The 17,816-nt window shown below is 41.4% G+C and overlaps 1 protein-coding gene across 22 annotated transcripts in view; it reads left to right on the top strand.

Annotated features, from left to right (window-relative positions):
• The window catches only part of HHAT (hedgehog acyltransferase), a 354,036-nt gene that overhangs the window by 260,504 nt on the left and 75,716 nt on the right, over positions 1-17,816 (top strand). Inside the window, exon 12 of one of the 22 annotated variants that reach the window (XM_055583080.1) lies at positions 9,319-9,620. The exons of 19 other annotated variants lie outside the window; for them this stretch is intronic. In XM_055583080.1, coding sequence (XP_055439055.1) covers positions 9,319-9,339 — 21 coding nt within the window. In that variant the 3' untranslated portion in view covers positions 9,340-9,620. Of the gene's footprint in view, positions 1-2,625; positions 2,722-3,719; positions 4,142-9,318; positions 9,621-17,816 lie in introns of those variants that run through there. 2 more of the 22 variants (XM_055583082.1, XM_055583079.1) reach the window with 2 other exon arrangements.

Genomic DNA, 17,816 nt, shown 5'->3' with positions numbered 1-17,816 from the left:
CATTGCAAAGTGGATTCTTTCTTTCATTTTTCAATGAAGGGTGATTATGGTATTGTGCTGGTTTCTGCCATACATCAACGTGGATCAGCCATAGGTGTACACGTGTCCCTTCCCTGTCAAGCCTCCCTCCCACCTCTCACCCCCCCACCCCATCCCGCCCCTCTAGGTTGTCCCAGAGCCGCGGTTTGAGCTCCCTGAGTCATACAGCAAATCCCCACTGGCTTTCTATCTTTCAGATGTTAGTGTGTATGTTTCCATACTATTCTGTATCCATTTGTCCCACCCTCTCCTTCCTACCCCCGCCCCCACTGTGTCCAGAAGTCTGTTCTCTGTGCTGCATCTCCATTCCTGCCCTGCAAATAGGTTCATTGGTAGCAAGGTGGATTCCTGACCACTGGGCCACGAGGGAAGGCCCCCTTTCTTCTAAATTTTTTCTCTCCTCTCTCTACACATGCACACATGTACATTGCACACACATACATGTATAACATTTTAAACATACCATTATCCTAGAGATACAGTTGTATCAGGACTCTTTTCTATGTCATCAAATACATTTCTAACAACCCTTTTTAATGGCGTTACAGAATTCCATTATGTGGCTATACCATAATTCATTTAATCAGTCTCTTATCAACATATTGTTCTAATTTTTTTTTGCAGTTAGTGGTTGCATTGAGATGACTGTCATAACAAGGGTGAATTCTTCAATATTTAACATTGCTAAGTTAAAGATTTTTCTTACTTTTAAAGTTTGCATGCCTACTGCTTACCTGTTCCTTAACTGCCCAGTAGACAAAGTTTGCCAGTTTGCATTCCTACCAACGGTGCCTGAGAATGCCCTTGCCAATCCTGAGTAGTACTGGTATTTTTAATCTTTGCTATTTAAATAGGTTTTAGCAGCATAACAATCAGCTAAAGATTTAAGACACATTCACAACCTTTAGGAAAATAACTTGGGAAATTAAGCATTTTTCTTTACACACATGTTTAGGTGATTTAAAAGTATGAGCAATGTTTTACCATGTAAATGTGGCAAAGGATGTATTAGATATTAGAATCTTACAGGAATCTTCAATTCTGAATATGTAGCTATATTCCGGTAACTCTGAAAAAAAGTAGCTAAAAAGAATTATGCCATTATCAGTGTTGATGGCAGGCAATAAAACACAAAAAATTTACTGGGAAATGATTAATGTAAGTAAACTCCCCCAGTATTTGCAGCTAAAGCAAATATATTTCAAAAAGTCAACATCACCAAAATAGAATACATTTGAGTGTTTTTCTATGAAGATAGCTCTGTGTGTGTGTGTGTGTGTGTGCGCGCGCACGCGCACGCACACTCAGTCGTGTCTGACTCTGCGACCCCATGGATTGTAGCCCACCAGGCTCCTCTGTCCAAGGGATTTAGATTCAATAAAAACTGCATCAAAGCACATAGCAAAAATATCACTCCTAAAGGAATTTAAGTATGTTCATATATGTTTAAAGATAAATATTTTATTCAGTTCTAGTACCCAGCAACCAGCGGGAAAGAAATGTCAGTGAATTCCAATAGAAAGTGGAATTTCAATGAGAGTCATGGCTTTGTAACACAAAGAAAAACCATAAAAAGTGGTATAATAAAGGTTACACACTTCACCCTTCAAATCTGAGTAGTCTTCCCCAAAGTGGGAACCTCATCAGCCACGAAGGCCAGAAAATTCTTTTCAGCCCAGATTGAAGCCCTGTGACACATTTCTGTGTACCCTCATAAAGGATCTGACATTAACCTTGAACTTAATCTTAAGAGTTCTGTGGACTTTGAGCCATGGATTATATTACTAATAAATCTAAAGAATCTAAAATATTAAAAGAGTAACCCAAACTGTGTGATGCAACCTATGACTTATTAGAAAAAAAAAGTGTTAGTTGCTCAGTCATGTCCAACTCTTTGTGGCCCCGTGGACTGTAGTCCACCAGGCTCCTCCGTCCATGGGATTCTCCAGGCAAGAATACTGGAGTGGGTAGCCATTCCCTTTTCCAGGGGACTTCCCTACCCAGGGATCAAACCCAGGTCTCGTTCACTGCAGGCAGATTCTTTACCATCTGAGCCACCAGGGAAAGCCTTACGGCTTATTAGTTTTGGCTAAAAATGGAGGAAGGCGGTAAAAAGACTTGCTCACAGGGTGAAGCACTTGAATGTCTGCTGTGCCACATCACAGCTCATTCCAGGACCTTCACGTGTTTACCTCATCTGAGCTTCTGCCCACAGTTCAAGCACCTCGGTGTATAGTAATTTTTGAACATGCAATTTTTTTTGGTGAGATATATGTCTTGTATATTGCAGATGTGGTGTTTAGTTTACATATTTATTGAGCAAGGACACATTTTGTAAAACCTGTTTTTAGCACCTGTCTTGCCTCTTGACAGCCTGGTGATTACTTACGGCTATTTAGACTCAGGAGTTCTTTAAGTTCAAGGTCAAGGCCCCGTTATTATTTGTGTTCTGTATGGTTAGCTGTGTGTCTGAGTTCATTTCAGTACGTTAGTACACAATTAAGCCTTCTAAATTTGGCTTGTTCTTTAGTTCTTTTTCCACCTGTCCACTCAAGGAATTTTCCTCCATTGCTCTGTTTCTTATAGAGTTCAGTACAGATGCTGTTTTCCTTCTGAAAAACATGGCTGGCCTTCCAGATGTACATAGCCTTCTGAATAAACTGTTTCCCTACTTGGGTTGCCTCCTCCTCGCTCTTTTCATGAATCCATTTCCCATTCTTTTCTTTATTGAGATATAATTGCTGTACAACATTATATAAGTTGCAGGTACACTAAGTACAACATAGTGATTGACAATTTTTAAAGGTTATACTCCACTTAACGGTTGTTATAAAATAGTGGCTATACATTTACCTTTTGGGGGACCACAGTCCAAATAAGACTTAATGCCTCCTTGGCACTTTATTTCATCTGATTTTAATCTTCCCGATGATCTGACAGTATTTTTGCAATGGGAGCTCACTCCCCATGGCCCTTATGCACTCTCCCCAAGGCATTCATCCTTCATCTGTTTTTTTTTTTAAGTGATGGATTGAAAAACATGTGAATAACAAGGATTATCATCCCTTCTTTTTTGTGTCTTCTTTAACCTCAAAGCTTTGCCTGGGGCACAAGAGATATTAAGATAATGGGTTTTTTTTTTTTGCCATGCTGAGAAGCTTGTGGGATCTTAATTCCCCAACCAGGGATCAAACCCAGGCCTTTGGCAGTGAGAGCGCAGAGTCCTAACCACTGGACCACCAGGGAATTCCCTGGAGTGGGATTTTATTTCTTGGTGACCGTTGAACACTCAGAGCTGAGTGTTGAAGATTGGAAGCCCTCTGCCACTCCAGGCAGGGCTCTCCCGTTGAACTTTATGCAGGAGTGGAAATGTCCACTGTGTTGTCCAATCCGAGTAGTCATGAGCCACACTGAGTACTTGAAGTGTGGCTATCATCACTGAGAAACTAATTTTTAAATTTATTTAACTTTAATTAATTTGAATCTCAGTAGCCCCCACGTGGCTAGTGGTTTCCATTTGTGGCAGTAGAGTTCTAGAATGTATCCCTTTTCTAGAAATAAAAAAAATAGAAGAATATAGTATTTGACTCTGCTGTAATTTAGGAAGGTTTTTATTGCTGATGGGATGCCTCATATATGCAGCTGACTACTGAACCTCTCTCCCCTTGATCATCTCACAGATGTCTCAGACTTAGCATGCGGAGTACTGACTTGGTGAACAACCCGGTCCTCAATAATTCCAGCTAGCTCCTCTCCCTCCAGCATTCTCTACTTCTGCAAAAGCCACCGTCATCTTGCTAGTCACTCATGGCCAGGGCCCTCAAGTTGCCCTTTGTACCTTCCTCTCTCGAAGTCCTACCTGTATGTGCTGTACGTTCTACCTCCTAGGTAGGTCTTAATTTCTAAAAACTGTTTCCATCTCCACTGAGTCATCCTAACCCCACTGTTACCATTTCTTGCCCACTCTACCAAATAGCTGTGAACTGGTCCCCCCCTTCCACTTCTGCCTTCTTTAGCTCGTTGTCCTGGCAGTGCTGAGTGATGCTTGTCAATAAATAACCTAACCAATTAGCCTCCAATTAAAATAAAAAAATACAAAAAATAAATACCTAACCACATTGTCGTCCTTAAAAATATCCAGAGGCATCCCATTTTCTTGGGACTCAGTCCCCAGTATTGAAGATGACCTGTAAGACCTTGGCTGATTCTCGTCTTGCTCCTTCTCCGCATCCTCTCTGGCTCTCTCCTCTCACACCCTGTTCCTCCTTCTGTTCATTTTCATACCTGGCCCCTCCAGCCCCAGCTCCCTGGCACAGGCTCTTCCATCTCTAGGATGCTCTTATTCCTTTCCCTCCTTTTCACCCTTCTGACTTCAGCTTGAATGACAGCTTGCTTGGGTACCATTTACTGATCCTCCTAAGTCAATCAGGTCCCAACTGGTAACCCCTTTGGGGTACCTTGTATGTGGTCTCTTCAGCTGTACTTATCACAGTTACAGAGAAATGTTCTTTTACAATAGCTTGTTTAATCCTTATCTCCCTCTCTGAACTGGTAAGCCTCCCTACATCAGAAATCTGTATCTGTTGCCAAAAAATCTTGGCTCTGTGTCTACCAATGTCAAACAGAAATACAGAGACAGAGTTATGGAGGAGAAGGAAAGAGTGGTTTTATTACTTTGCCAGGCAAAGGGGGAACAGAGTAGGCTGGCACCTCAAGAACTGTGTCCCCCTCCTTGGTGAGTTGGGAGAGGTGATATTGTCAGACAGGGGTATGTGATAAGGATCAATCTTCACCCCTTCTTCTGCAAAGTTTCAAAAGGATAGCATTGATGACTAGATTTAAGTGTCATGGAAAGTAGATGGGGGAAAAGTGGAAACAGTGACAGATTTTATTTTCTTGGTCTCTAAAATCACTACGGATGGTGACTGCAGGCATGAAATTAAAAGATGCTTGCTCCTTGGAAGAAAAGCTATGACAAACCTAGACAGCATATTAAAAAGCAGAGACATCACTTTGCTTTCAAAGGTCTGTATAGTCAAAACTGGTTTTTCCAGTAGTCATGTATAGATGCGAAAGTTGGACCATGAAGAAAGCTGAGTGCCGAAGAATTGATGCTTTAAAACTGTGGTGCTAGAGAAGATCCTTGAGCGTCCCTTGGACAGCAAGGAGATCAAACCAGTCTATCTTAAAGTAAATCAGTCCTGAATATTCACTGGAAGAACTGATACTGAAACTCCAATACTTTGGCCACCTGATGCAAAGAGCCAACTCATTGGAAAAGACCCTGATGTTGGGAAGACTGAAGGCAGGAGAAGGGGATGACAGAGGATGAGATAGTTGGATGGCATCACCGACTCAATGGACATGAATCTGAGCAAACTCCGGGAATTCGTGAAGGACAGGGAAGTCAGCATGCTGTAATTCATGGGGTTGCAAAGAGTCAGACACAATTTAGCGACTGAACAGGAACAAAGGGTCTTAAATGCTCTGTCTCCTAATCTTGATGAACCTTTCTGGTCCCTTTAATCTTACCTCAGGTGGTTTTATTGCTGCTTCTCCTTTGATTAGCAACTGTTCTACCTGTTGGAACTCAGAGAAGGTCAGGAAGGCTGGAGTCTTCAGGCAAAGGAGGACAAAAAGGCTTCCATGCCCAGGAGCCCCACAGGGCCCTACTTAGCATCATATCCTTGACACGTATCATGATGCCTGGCACAGTGTAAGCATGCAGTATATACTTGTTGAATGAATGAAGGAGTGAATATATTTTCTGACTTTACTGAGGGGCTTGTGAGAGGAAATAAGCTTATGCAGCAGCTTGAAGAAGATTGGATACTGGAAGAACTCACTAAGACTGAGGCTTATTGAACATTATACAGGGAGATTCTTATGTAGCAGGATAAATACTAATTGGTCTAGTGATGGTAAAACGCTATTTTAATGTTGACTATACGTGTGTGTGTGTGTCTGTGTGTGTGTGTGTGTGTGTGTGAGAGAGAGAGAGAGAGAGAGAGAGAGAGGGAGAGAGAGAGGGGTAGGGAGCAATTAACCTTCCTGGTACCCCGCTGCTTTATGAGAGAGGGGGGATTACTGGCTGTGAGTCACTGAGGCCCAGAGCTGACAAAGGCATTTTGACAAAGTACCAAGCAAGGTGGATGAAGAGGAGTTACTGCTAAAGCAACACGCTTTTCCTCTGTATAAGTACTCTCCCGGGGAACTAGAATTTGTGTTCAGCATGGAAATCTTTTAATAAGTAGAAACATTTTGAAGCATCAGTAGAGGCGCAATACTTGCTGATTCTCTATTTGATCTCTGCTTTGAAAGAAGACACCTTCAGGCTGCTTGTTAGTCATTCCTACACAAAGGAGAATCTACATCCCAAGCTGCTCACCCACCCCACCTCTGATTTCCATTTCATTGAATAATTTAAATATGTCCTCTCCCCCAGCCCTTGTCCCTTCTTCTTTGCTGAACTGATTGATGTTTTTTCTGAAGCAGTAAAATATCTATGTATAGACTTAATTAAGAGAACAGGCCACCAGTGAAAGTCGTGGAGGGTCAGTCTCATGGTTCTCAGAGGGACCTGATACTTTTGTGTGTCAGAAAGACTGCAAAGCTCTGTAGTGATGTCCATTTCAGTTTATCAACTATATTGATCAGTTTGATTTTGAAGAGGAAATTGAGAGACCAGTCAACTTGAGAGGATAATGGATTGTAAAACTATGACATGATCTACCCAGTGATTTCCTAGTTCGGTGGAATCCTAACTCATCAACTGGCAGTTGGCTTGGTTAGAAAACCTTTTCACTGGAAGTCAGTAATTGCAGCCCTAACTCACTCACTGAAGAACCACAAGCAGACTGGTCTGAGAAGAGTTATTCTGTTGGACAATGACTCCTGATCTTCCATTCGTCCTACACTTGGATCCATTTCAACAAAGATCAAGTGCTACCTGTCAATAATCACTTTTCTTCAGACCATAACCCTTCTTAGACTGAGCCCGTTTAGGCAGAGCCAACCTTATTGCTCATCTAGGAAAAAATTTCAGCACCCTTTGTGGGAGACACATTGCAGCTGGAGAACTCTTCTTAGTGAAAGACATGACCCGCCCCCTCCACCCCCCCCCCCTTTTTTTTTTGCACATTCTTTCAGTGCATCAATGCATACAGTGCACTGGTCTATCCATATATAGTGGTGGCGTCTATTAGTCAGTTCCACCCTCTCATGAACAAGGTATCTTGCCTGGTCTCTTGACAGGGTGATCATCTTTGCAGTAGCTGCTTTGGATTAAAGAGACAGTGAAACCATGGGATGAGGAAAACCTTTTCTCTGAGAGGAGCTAAGGGTTTATATTTTTTAAAAAAATGGACTTGTCTTTATAAACATCATAAAATACTGATTGACCTATTCTTCCCAGGCATTGTGCAGAAGAGAGGTCTGAGCTAGAGACAGATGTTTGAGAGCATGTAGCTTATATTTTGGAGCCATGGAAATGTCTGAGACTTTCTAAAGAGAAAGAGTACAGAAAGCAAAGAAAAGGTAACTGCCTAAAAATGAATCCAAGGACACCAACATTTAGAATTTAGATGGAGAAAGAGGGGCCAAAAGGTGGGAGGGAAATACAGAGGATGATCTCACAGAGATGAAGAAAAAGGTTTTTCAGAGAGGGAGTGGAGTGGTCCACGGTGTTGATGCTATTAGGGGTCAAAGTAAGGCGAGATTAAAGAATGATTCTGGCTCCATGTCAGAGTGCTAACAGGAAGAGAAAAGAGCACTGAGTCATTGTCCCAACCTGTGAGTTTGTGATTTAGTTGCAGAGGCAAGATTGTGCAAACCAGCTGAGGACCAGTATTAAGACATTATCTGCCGAGACCAGGGTGAGTCCTGGAGGCAGCTGATGTTCCTGAGGTGGCAGAGTGAGCCGGGCTTTTAGGAAGGTTTATTTAAAGAGCTGGGGCTTGAGTAGGACTCGGAAGATGTAAGATGGTATTTGGATAGGTCAGTAGAGAGAAGACAAGCTCGAAGCCCGGGGAATAGCACACACGACCCGAAGTCAGGAGTGGGCATGCTGTGTTCAGGGGAGGAGGCTACCTTGACAGTCAAGAGGCTGTCACCGGGGAGAATGGAGGAAAAGAGGTTAGAGAGACCAAGTAGTCCCCACTGTAAAGAGATCTGAGTGCCAGATTTAAAAATACAGAAATGCGAGCCGCTTAACCAAACAGGAGAGCATTAAGTTAACATGTTGATCCCACACATCCAATTAGCTGTTGTCCCAGCTTGCTCGCCCTCACCAGGACCCCTAGGTCTGGAAAGAGCAATGCCTGTTGTGAACAGTGTGTTCCCTGGTGGATGGTGACCTGTTGACACCCCTCTCATTGTCTCCCACCCCGAAGGATCATTAACGACGTGGGGAATGCTGTGCCGTTCCCTGGCTGTACGTTTTCTTCTCTGGGGGAATACAAACCCATGCTTTAACCCTTCTTGGTCTGAGTGGGAGAATTCTGCAAAGCATTCCACCGGTTAGTTCAAACACGTTTAGAAAGACAAAAGCACTTTTAAAGGTTCTCTTAACCTTCCTATTACTGAGTCCGCTGACAGCAGAGTCTTGGAATAGAGTCAGGTTTCAGGGATTCAGACCCTGGGGTCTGGCCAGCTCTGGAGTTTCTGCTGCCTTGCCTGTCCCTCCCAGTTTAGGCTTGAGCTGGGCAGCGGCTGCTGTCTTATCGTTGCTGTGGCCCTGGGACTCCTGTCCGTTCTCCCCTCTTAAGTGCACAGCACAAACCCTTACCCTGGGGAATTGTAGCCTTGGAAAAGAATACTGAGCCAAAGATGAGATCCATGGCTTGAATGGAAGTAGTTGAAAGAGGCCTGTGAAGGTGGCTTGTGAGATGAGGTTCTTTACCTGAGAGACCCTGATTTCTGCTTCTATAGCACTGATAAGTGGTGGTCCCTCTAATCAGGCTTGCTTCTCTGATAGCTCAGTTGGTAAAATAATCTGCCTGCAATGCAGGAGACCCTGGTTCGATTCCTGGGTCGAAAAGGTCCCCTGGAGAAGGGAGTGACTCCCCACTCCAGTATTCTGGCCTGGAGAATCCCATGGACTGTATAGTCCACTGGGTCGCAAGAGTCGGACAGGACTGAGCAACTCTCACTTCACTCTGACCACAGTGTAGTGCCTAGCGGTTTTCTAGGGATGGACTTAGGAAGAAGCACAACCTTACTATGTACCTGCTGAAGCGTTGGATATGTCTTTCTGAATCTGGGTCTCTCTTTTCCTCCCAGAAAATCCAAATTACTGACTGAAGGTGGCAGAGCTTGAGTTTCCAGTGTTCCTGCTATCAGTGGAGGGGTAAAATAGCCCCTTCTTCCCCAAATAATATGCACATACTTAGCACAATGTGTTTTTACAATGTATATTTATTTACAATGTATATTTATATATTATGTATAATGTATGTTGGGTGTATGTGTTGTGACTGTATATAGCATATGTATATATACACACACACATACACTGTGCATTTTTATATGTGCATATGTATTCATTTTTTAAAGCTCTGAGAAGTCAGAAATGTGCAAGACTTCCAAAATATCTCACATTCCTTCCAGGGCCTAGAAATAAAAGCTGCTTAAAAAAGCATATCGAACAGCTGCTGGCCTTGTTTGAGATGAGCTGGATTGGAATAAATGTACTTGTGATCACCAGCATGTATGGAAACACAAATTTAAGGTGGCTCTTGCTTTTTCCTCTGCTGCCAACCCTGTAAGCCACTCAGTGGGCCAGAGTAAGTGTTGGAAGGGTCACTGTGTATCCCCTAAGGGTGACAGGAAAGAATATGACGTAAGAGGTGCAGGACATCTACCAAGCCAACTATTCAGCTTTGGAAACTGATGATATTAAAATACTTTTTCCTGTGAGAAGGTGAAGAATGAGGATAACAGGTATAATAAAAATTCACCTTTTATTTAAAAATACAAACACAGAGAAGTGTGTGGAGGGTTATACACTGAAATGTCAATGATGGCTAACTATTTACTGGTGGGATTATTTGTAATGCATATTTTCTGGTTTTTGCTCACATATTTTCAGCCTTTTCTACAGTGAATAAGTATCGTTAACTAATCAAAGGTTATTGAGAGAAAAGGGAAGAGAGGAAACCCGCCGTCAGGAAGCTTTGCTTAGCTGACCCTGGATGCTCAGTTTATGTTAGAAATTGGAGGTTAGTCATTCTCAGGAGTGGATGAGCATGAGACTATTGTAAGTGCCAGCCTATGCCATACAAGGAACTCGGCCAGACTGCACAGAGATCTTTCTCATTCCTTACGTTATCTACCCATCACAACAAGCCTTCAGGGCAAATGTTACTGCCTCCAGTTTTACAGATAGGGAAGCTAGAGACCGGGAATGTAAGTAATTTGTTTAAGAACAGATGGTTGGTTTGATTAGAAAGGAGTCAAACTCACACGTGATCTATTCAAGCTTCTTTGACTTCAGACAAGGAGTCTTCTTTGATACTCGAGCTGCTCAAGTGACTCATCTACGTCCCATCTCCTTGATGCTTGTGCACTTCTGGCATTAGATGAACTGACAACACAGCCCTCAGCTCTTAGACCACTTGTGTTTTGACTGGCTCCACACAGCCTGACTGTGGAATAGCTCTTCTGAAAAATCGGCCCAAGATAAGTGAAAATGTCCCCTAAGCACTTCTACCACGTTATCTCGTGTGATTTTAATAAGTGTTAGTGTTAGTCGCTCAGTCATGTCCGGCTCTTTTGTGACCCCATGGACTGCAGCCCACCAGGCTCCTCGGTCCATGGGATTTTCCAGGCAAGGATACTGGAGTGGGTTGCCATTTCCTTCTCCAGGGGATCTTCCCAACCCAGGGATCGAACCCAGGTCTCCTGCACTGCAGGCAGATCCTTTACTGACTGAGCTACAAAATAAGTAGCATCATTATCCCTGTTATACAGCAGGAAGAACTGAAACTCAGGAAGTTTAAAAAAGTATATGTTTATGATTCAAAACTCAAATATTACACAAGCTTTCATTTAGATAAATAAATAGAAGAACAGTCTCCATTCCTCCTACTCTTATGTTCGTAACCCATCAGAAGAAACTTTAAGTTCTCTTAATTTTTTGTGGTATTTACCTCTGTCTTTCTAAAGTATATTCTATTACTCTTCATTTATAAATTATAAATAGTAACTACTTTCTACATGAGGTTTTAACCTCTTAGACCTACTCCGCACTTCTCCTCCTAATGCAATAATCTCTATATTTTTTGTTAAATCAGAAGTCATTGCTTACATTATCATTACTATGTTACATGTGGCTCCCCCATTAGCTTCCAAACCAGCCAGTGTACTGTAATTGCATTTCCTTTCTTAGTCAACTGTTTCCCCAACTCAGAGTAAGAACCGCCTTGCCTGTTTTGTTTGAGTAAGTAGTTTACTGTTATCATGTCTTTCCAAACTTTTCAGAATAGTATTCTATTTTGCATGTGGCCAGGCCTCTCTGGCAGTCTGTCAGCTCTCTTCTTTAGCTGGAGAATCTTTCTCGAAGACCTCCCATCCTCCCTTCCCATTTGGGTTATTTATCTTCAGATCTGCTCTACGGCTGTCGTCATGACACGTCCCCTCTCCTTTCTGCGAGGTTGTCTTGGCCTCAGATCTCATTGTTTTTTTCCCCCCCTTCCTTCGATTTGCTGGGTCACATCCTTCAGTAGCTCCCTAAGAAAAGAATCATGGGTGAGATGTGTGTGTGTGTGTGTGTGTGTGTGTGTGTGTGTGTGTGTGTGTGTGTGTGTGTGTATATATATATAGAGAGAGAGAGAGAGAGACACCTAGTATTTCTAAAACTCTCTTTATACTCTCATATTTAATTGATTATCCGAGCACTGAATTTTAGGTTGAAAGGCAGTTTATCCTGAAAACTTTTCAAGGTACTGTCTTCTAGTTTTTAATGTTACTGTTGAGAAATGCCATTTGATTTTGGATTCTTTGTAGGTAATCTGTTTTTCTCTCTAGGGGCTTAATGCAGATCTCTTTGGTAATGCTGAAATGTCACTCTACTTACTGTCTTTGACTTGAGAATCTCTCTAATGCAATTTATTTATGGGAAAAAAACGTTCATAATGGGTTGGGGTGGGGAGAAAGACGGACTTTTATCTTTGTGGTCTGTATGCTCATAACCCAGGTTTTTAACCAATCTCTGTTTTTTCCCCACCATGGTTTACTCTGCCATATGTGGTATATGGTGTCTCTAATGCCTGTTACTTCTGGGGACCTGGTGTATGAATGATTTTCTTCTCTTTGGCATCTAGTATTCAGGTTTCTCAGCTCTGTTAATTTATCCATCTGCTTTCTATCTTAGAAGGATGGTATGACTTTGCTCATTTGCTGTTCACTGTTCACTATTTGCTTCCATTCCCTGACTGTGGGAATTATACCTTTAAGAAGATTTATACCTTCTTAAATGTTTACTCCTCATTTTAATGGGGTTTGTAAAGGGAGCAGAGATGTCTCATCTACTGTGTTTAACTGAATGTCACTAAAATAGTTCTCTGTGATGTCATTTGGTGAATCACTTTGAAATGCTTTACCTGTTTGTCAGCTGTAGGTTTTTAAATATCAAATTTGCTGTAAAAGCAGGCCTTGCCCTGAAGTGGTTGCTTTTGTGTTTGAACAGGGTATAGCTGCGGCCATAGCTGTGACATCCTAGGCTTATTAGTTGCCTCCAGGGACCTTAGTGCTGCCTAGAGAGGACGGCTTCCAGTACCACGAGCAGTCCTGACTTGGGCGTGATGGTCATCTCGATTCTCTCTTCCCACCCGTGTTCTTTGACTTGGTACTCAGGGGACATGGCCAGGCTCTAAGGTCATTCAGTGGGAAGATTCCTAGGTTTACTTTTTTATTCCTTATGAAGTCATTCATGACTATATGATCTTGGAGAAAAACACAGATATGGCTGAAGTTCCTCTAAGATACCCATCACCTTGCTCATTCACTTCCCTCTCATGAAAGGTAGCCATTGTCATCAGATTGCAGTATAGCCTTGCTCAGCTTTCCTACTTTGTGTATATGTATGTGTGTATGTGTTTGTGTATGTGTGATTTAGAAATGTATAAATATTTTAAATTTGCACTTTTTTCCTTCCTCATAGTATGTTTTAAAGATATTTCTATATTAGAGAATGCAGAGCTGCATAACTGGACATATGGATATGTCATAAATTGATTTATTCTATTGTTAAAGTTCTTTTATTGAAAATTTAGGTTGCTTCTAATTTTTTTTTCTTTTGAAAACACAGCTTCAGTAGGATGCCTATCCATGCCTCCTTCTCATAAAGTGTTTCTTTAGAGTAGATACCAAAAATAGAGCAGAAGTTGGTAAACCATGGCCCAGGGACCAAATCTGGTCAGCCTGTTTTTGTATGCCTTCCAACAGGAATGCTCTTCACATTTTACAATTGTTTTATTCAATAATCTGTACTTCCCTCACTGATTACAGATCACCTTCAATATATTGTAAATATCCATATACACATGGGTTAATGTGGGGGTTCTCTTTTCTGTTGTATTGATCTATTTGATTATTGCTGTTTTAAGCACTAGAGTTTTGAATGTTAGCAAGGAAAGTGCTATGCTCCTTTTCATTCTGTTTCTGAGTTACATTTGCTGTTTGTGCACATTGCTGCTTTATAGGAATCTTAGAATTCCTGAAAAGTGAAGTTTCTCAAAATGCCCTTTGGTATTTATATTGGAATTTATTAGATTTGCTTTTAATTGTATCTTTATTTGAGTAAAGTTGACTTATCCATGGTGCTGAGTCTTCTCAGCCTTGAATACTTATTCAGGTCGTCCTTTATATTCTCACATAGGATTTCATCATTTCTTTGAAGACTTGTGCATTACTTTTTGGATTATTGTTGTTGTGTGGGAAAGGTATTGATTTTTGTTTTGAGTTGATCATTTTGTATCTACTTTAGATAATTTTTTTAGCTCTAGTGATTTTTCAGTTGTTCCTATTGAATTTATTAGATTAATGGTCATATCATCTACAAATAATGACAATTTTGTTTTTGCCAACAATTTTAGCTTATATTGCATTTAATTGTCTTACTCTATTTGGTCCATTGGTACAGTTTTGAAAGACGGAAGAAAGTATTTCTTTTTCTTGAATCTATTCGGAATACTTTCTCTGGATTTTTAACATACCTTCTTTATCAACTTAAAAAAGCTTGCTTTACTGGCATTTATTGAGTGATCATGTGATTATTCTCCTTTATTTAATCCCATGAGTTACATGGATTTGTAATACTTTTAATACTGAATCATCCTTCCATTCTGGGTATAAATCTTACTTGATTAAGAATTCTTTGAACCATTCCCGTATTTGATTTGCAGCTATTGAATTTAGAATTTTTTTAATTGAAAGATAGTTACTTTATAATGTTATGTTGGTTTCTGCCGTAAAATACCAGTCAGCCATAACTACGCATATATCCCCTCTCTCTTGAGCCTCCCTTCCACCTCCACATCCCACACCTTAGGTCATCATAGAGCATGAACCTAAGCTCTCTGTGCTATACAGCAACTCCCTACTAGCTATCTATTTTATACATAGCAATGTATATATTTCAACCTGACTCTCACAATTCATCCCACCCTCTTCTTTCTCCACCGTGTCCACAAGTCCATTTTCTACATCTGTGTCTATATTCCTGCCCTGCAAATATGTTCATCAGTACCATTTGTCTAGATTCCATATTCAGTTCAGTTGCTCAATCGTGTCCAACTCTTTGGGACTCCTTGGACTGCAGCACACCAGGCTTCCCTGTCCATCACCTACTCAAACTCATGTCTATCACATCAGTGATGCCATCCAACCATCTCATCCTCTGTCATCACCTTCTCCTCCTGCTTTCAATCTTTCCCAGCATCAGGGTCTCTTCCAATGAGTCAGTTCTTCGCATCAGGTGCCCAAAGTATTGGTGTTTTAGCTTCACCATCAGTCCTTTCAATAAATATTTAGGACTGATCTCCTTTAGGATGGACTAGTTGGATCTCCTTGCAGTCCAAGGGACTCTCAAGAGTCTTCTCCAACACCACAGTTCAAAAACATCAATTCTTTGGTGCTCAGCTTTCATTATAGACCAACTCTCACATCCATACATGACTACTGGAAAAATCATAGCTTTGACTAGACGGACCTTTGTTGGCAAAGTAATGTTTCTGCTTTTTAATATGCTGTCTAGGTCGGTCATAGCTTTTCTTCCAAGGAGCAAGCATCTTTAATTTCATGGCTGCAGTCACCATCTGCAGTGGTTTGGAGGCCCCCAAAGTTAAGTCTGTCACTGTTTCCATAATTTCCCCATCTATTTGCCATGAAGTGATAGGACCAGATGCCTTGATCTTAGCTTTCTGAATGTTAAGTTTTAACCAACTTTTTCACTCTCCTCTTTCACTTTCAACAAGAGGCTCTTTAGTTCATCTTTGCTTTCTGCCATAAGAGTGGTGTCATCTGTGTATCTGAGGTTATTAATATTTCTCCTTGCAATCTTGATTCCAGCTTGTGCTTCATCCAGCTCAGCATTTCTCATGATGTACTCTGCATATAAGTTAAAGAAGCAGGATGACAATATACAGCCTAGATGTACTCCTTTCCCAGTTTGGAACCAGTCTGTTGTTTCATGTTCAGTTCTAACTGTTGCTTCTTGACCTGCATACAGATTTCTCAGGAGGCAGGTCAGGTGGTCTGGCATTCCCATCTCTTGAAGGATTTTCTACAGTTTGTTGTAATACACACAGTCAAAGGCTTTGGCGTAGTCAATAAAGCAAAAGTAGATGTTTTTCTGGAACTCCGTTGCTTTTTTGATGATCCAGTTACTGAGTGACTTTCACACACAGTGGACTTGTCCAAGGGCTGGCCATTCCCTTGGAGATTCCATATACATATGATAATATATATTTGTTTTTATCTATCTGACTTGCTTCACTCTGTATAATAGGCTCTAAGTTCATCCACCTCAGTTCAACTAACACATCCATTCTTTTTAATGGCTGAGTGATATTCCATTGTATATATGTACCAGAGTTTCTTTAACTATTCATCTGTTGATGGGCATCTAGGTTGCTTCCATGTTCTGGCTCTTGTAGACGGTGCTGCAGTAAACATTGGGATACATGTGTCTTTTTGAATTATGATTTTCTCAGGGGTTATGACCAGTGGTGAGATTGCTAGGTCATATGGTGATTTTATTCCTAGTTTTTTTTTTAAGGAATCTCTGTACTGTTGTCCATAATGGCTGTATCAATTTACATTCCCAACAACACCACAAGGTTTCCTTCTCTCCACATTCTCTCCAGCATTTCTTGTTTATAGAATTTTTGATGATGGCCATCTGACCAACGTGAGGTGACACCTCATTATAGTTTTGATTTCCATTTCTCTAATAAGCAATGTTAAACAATCAGAACGATAAGTTAAGGAAACAATTTGATTCACTATTGAAGCAAAAAGAATAAATACTTAGGAATAATGGCTGGATGGCATCACTGACTCGATGGACGTGAGTCTGAGTGAACTCCGGGAGCTGGTGATGGACAGGGAGGCCTGGCATGCTGCGATTCATGGGGTCGCAAAGAATTGGACATGACTGAGCGACTGAACTGAACTGAAGAAGGACAAAAGACCTGTATGCAGAAATCTGCAAGACACTGATGAAAGATGACACAGAGAGATATATCATGTCCTTGGATTAGAAGAATCAATATTGTAAAACTGACTATACTACCTGAAGCAGTCTCAGATTCCATGCAATCTCTTAGATTACCAATGGCATTTTTCATAGAACTGGAACAAAAGATTTCACAATTTGTATGGAAACATAAAAGATCCCAAATAGCCAAAGCAATCTTGAGAGAGGAAAATGGAGCTGGAGGAATCAACCTTTCTGACTTAGACTATACTACAAAGCTATAGTAATCAAGACAGTATGGTACTGGCACAAAAACAAAATGTAGATCAATGGAACAAGATAGAAAGCCCAGAGACAAACCCATGCACCTATGGGCAACTTATCTTTGATTAAGGAAGAAAAAATATATAATGGAGAGAAGACAGCCTCTTCAATAAGTGGTGCTAGGAAAACTGGACAGATACATGTAAAAGAGTCATTTGTTGTGCATGGGATACTCCCAACAAGAATGCTGGAGTGGGTCGCCATGCCCCGCACTAGGGGATCTTCCCAACCCAAGAATCAAACCCATGCCTCTTATATCACCTGTACTGGCAGCAGAATTTTTACCACTAACACCCCCTGGGAAGCTATGGTTTTTCCAGTAATCATATCCAGATGTGAGAGTTGGACCATAAAGAAGGCTAAACCCTGAAGAATTGATGCTTTCTAAGTGTGGTGCTGGAGAAGAGTCTTGAGCGTCCCTTGAACAGCAAGGAGATCAAACCAGTCCGTCCTAAAGAAAATCAACCCTGAATATTCATTGGAAGGACTTATGCTGAAGCTCCAGTACTGGCATCTGATGTGAAGAGCCGACTCATTGGAAAAGACCCTGATGCTGGGAAAAAGGGGTGACAGAGGATGAGATGGTTGGATGGCATGATGAACTCAATGGAAATGAGTTTGAGCAAGCTTCAGGAGGCAGAGAAGGACAGGGAAGCTGCAGTCTTGTTGCTGTTCAGTTGTTTCATTGTGTCTGACTCTGCGACCCCATGAGCTGCTGTAGTCTATGGGGTCTCAGAGTTGGACACAGCTTGGCAAC

This window comes from Bubalus kerabau, chromosome 5 (assembly GCF_029407905.1).
Source record: "Bubalus kerabau isolate K-KA32 ecotype Philippines breed swamp buffalo chromosome 5, PCC_UOA_SB_1v2, whole genome shotgun sequence".
Lineage (NCBI taxonomy): Eukaryota > Metazoa > Chordata > Mammalia > Artiodactyla > Bovidae > Bubalus > Bubalus kerabau.
Note: the sequence above shows the minus strand (reverse complement) of the source record. Positions and strands in the feature narration are given on the sequence as shown.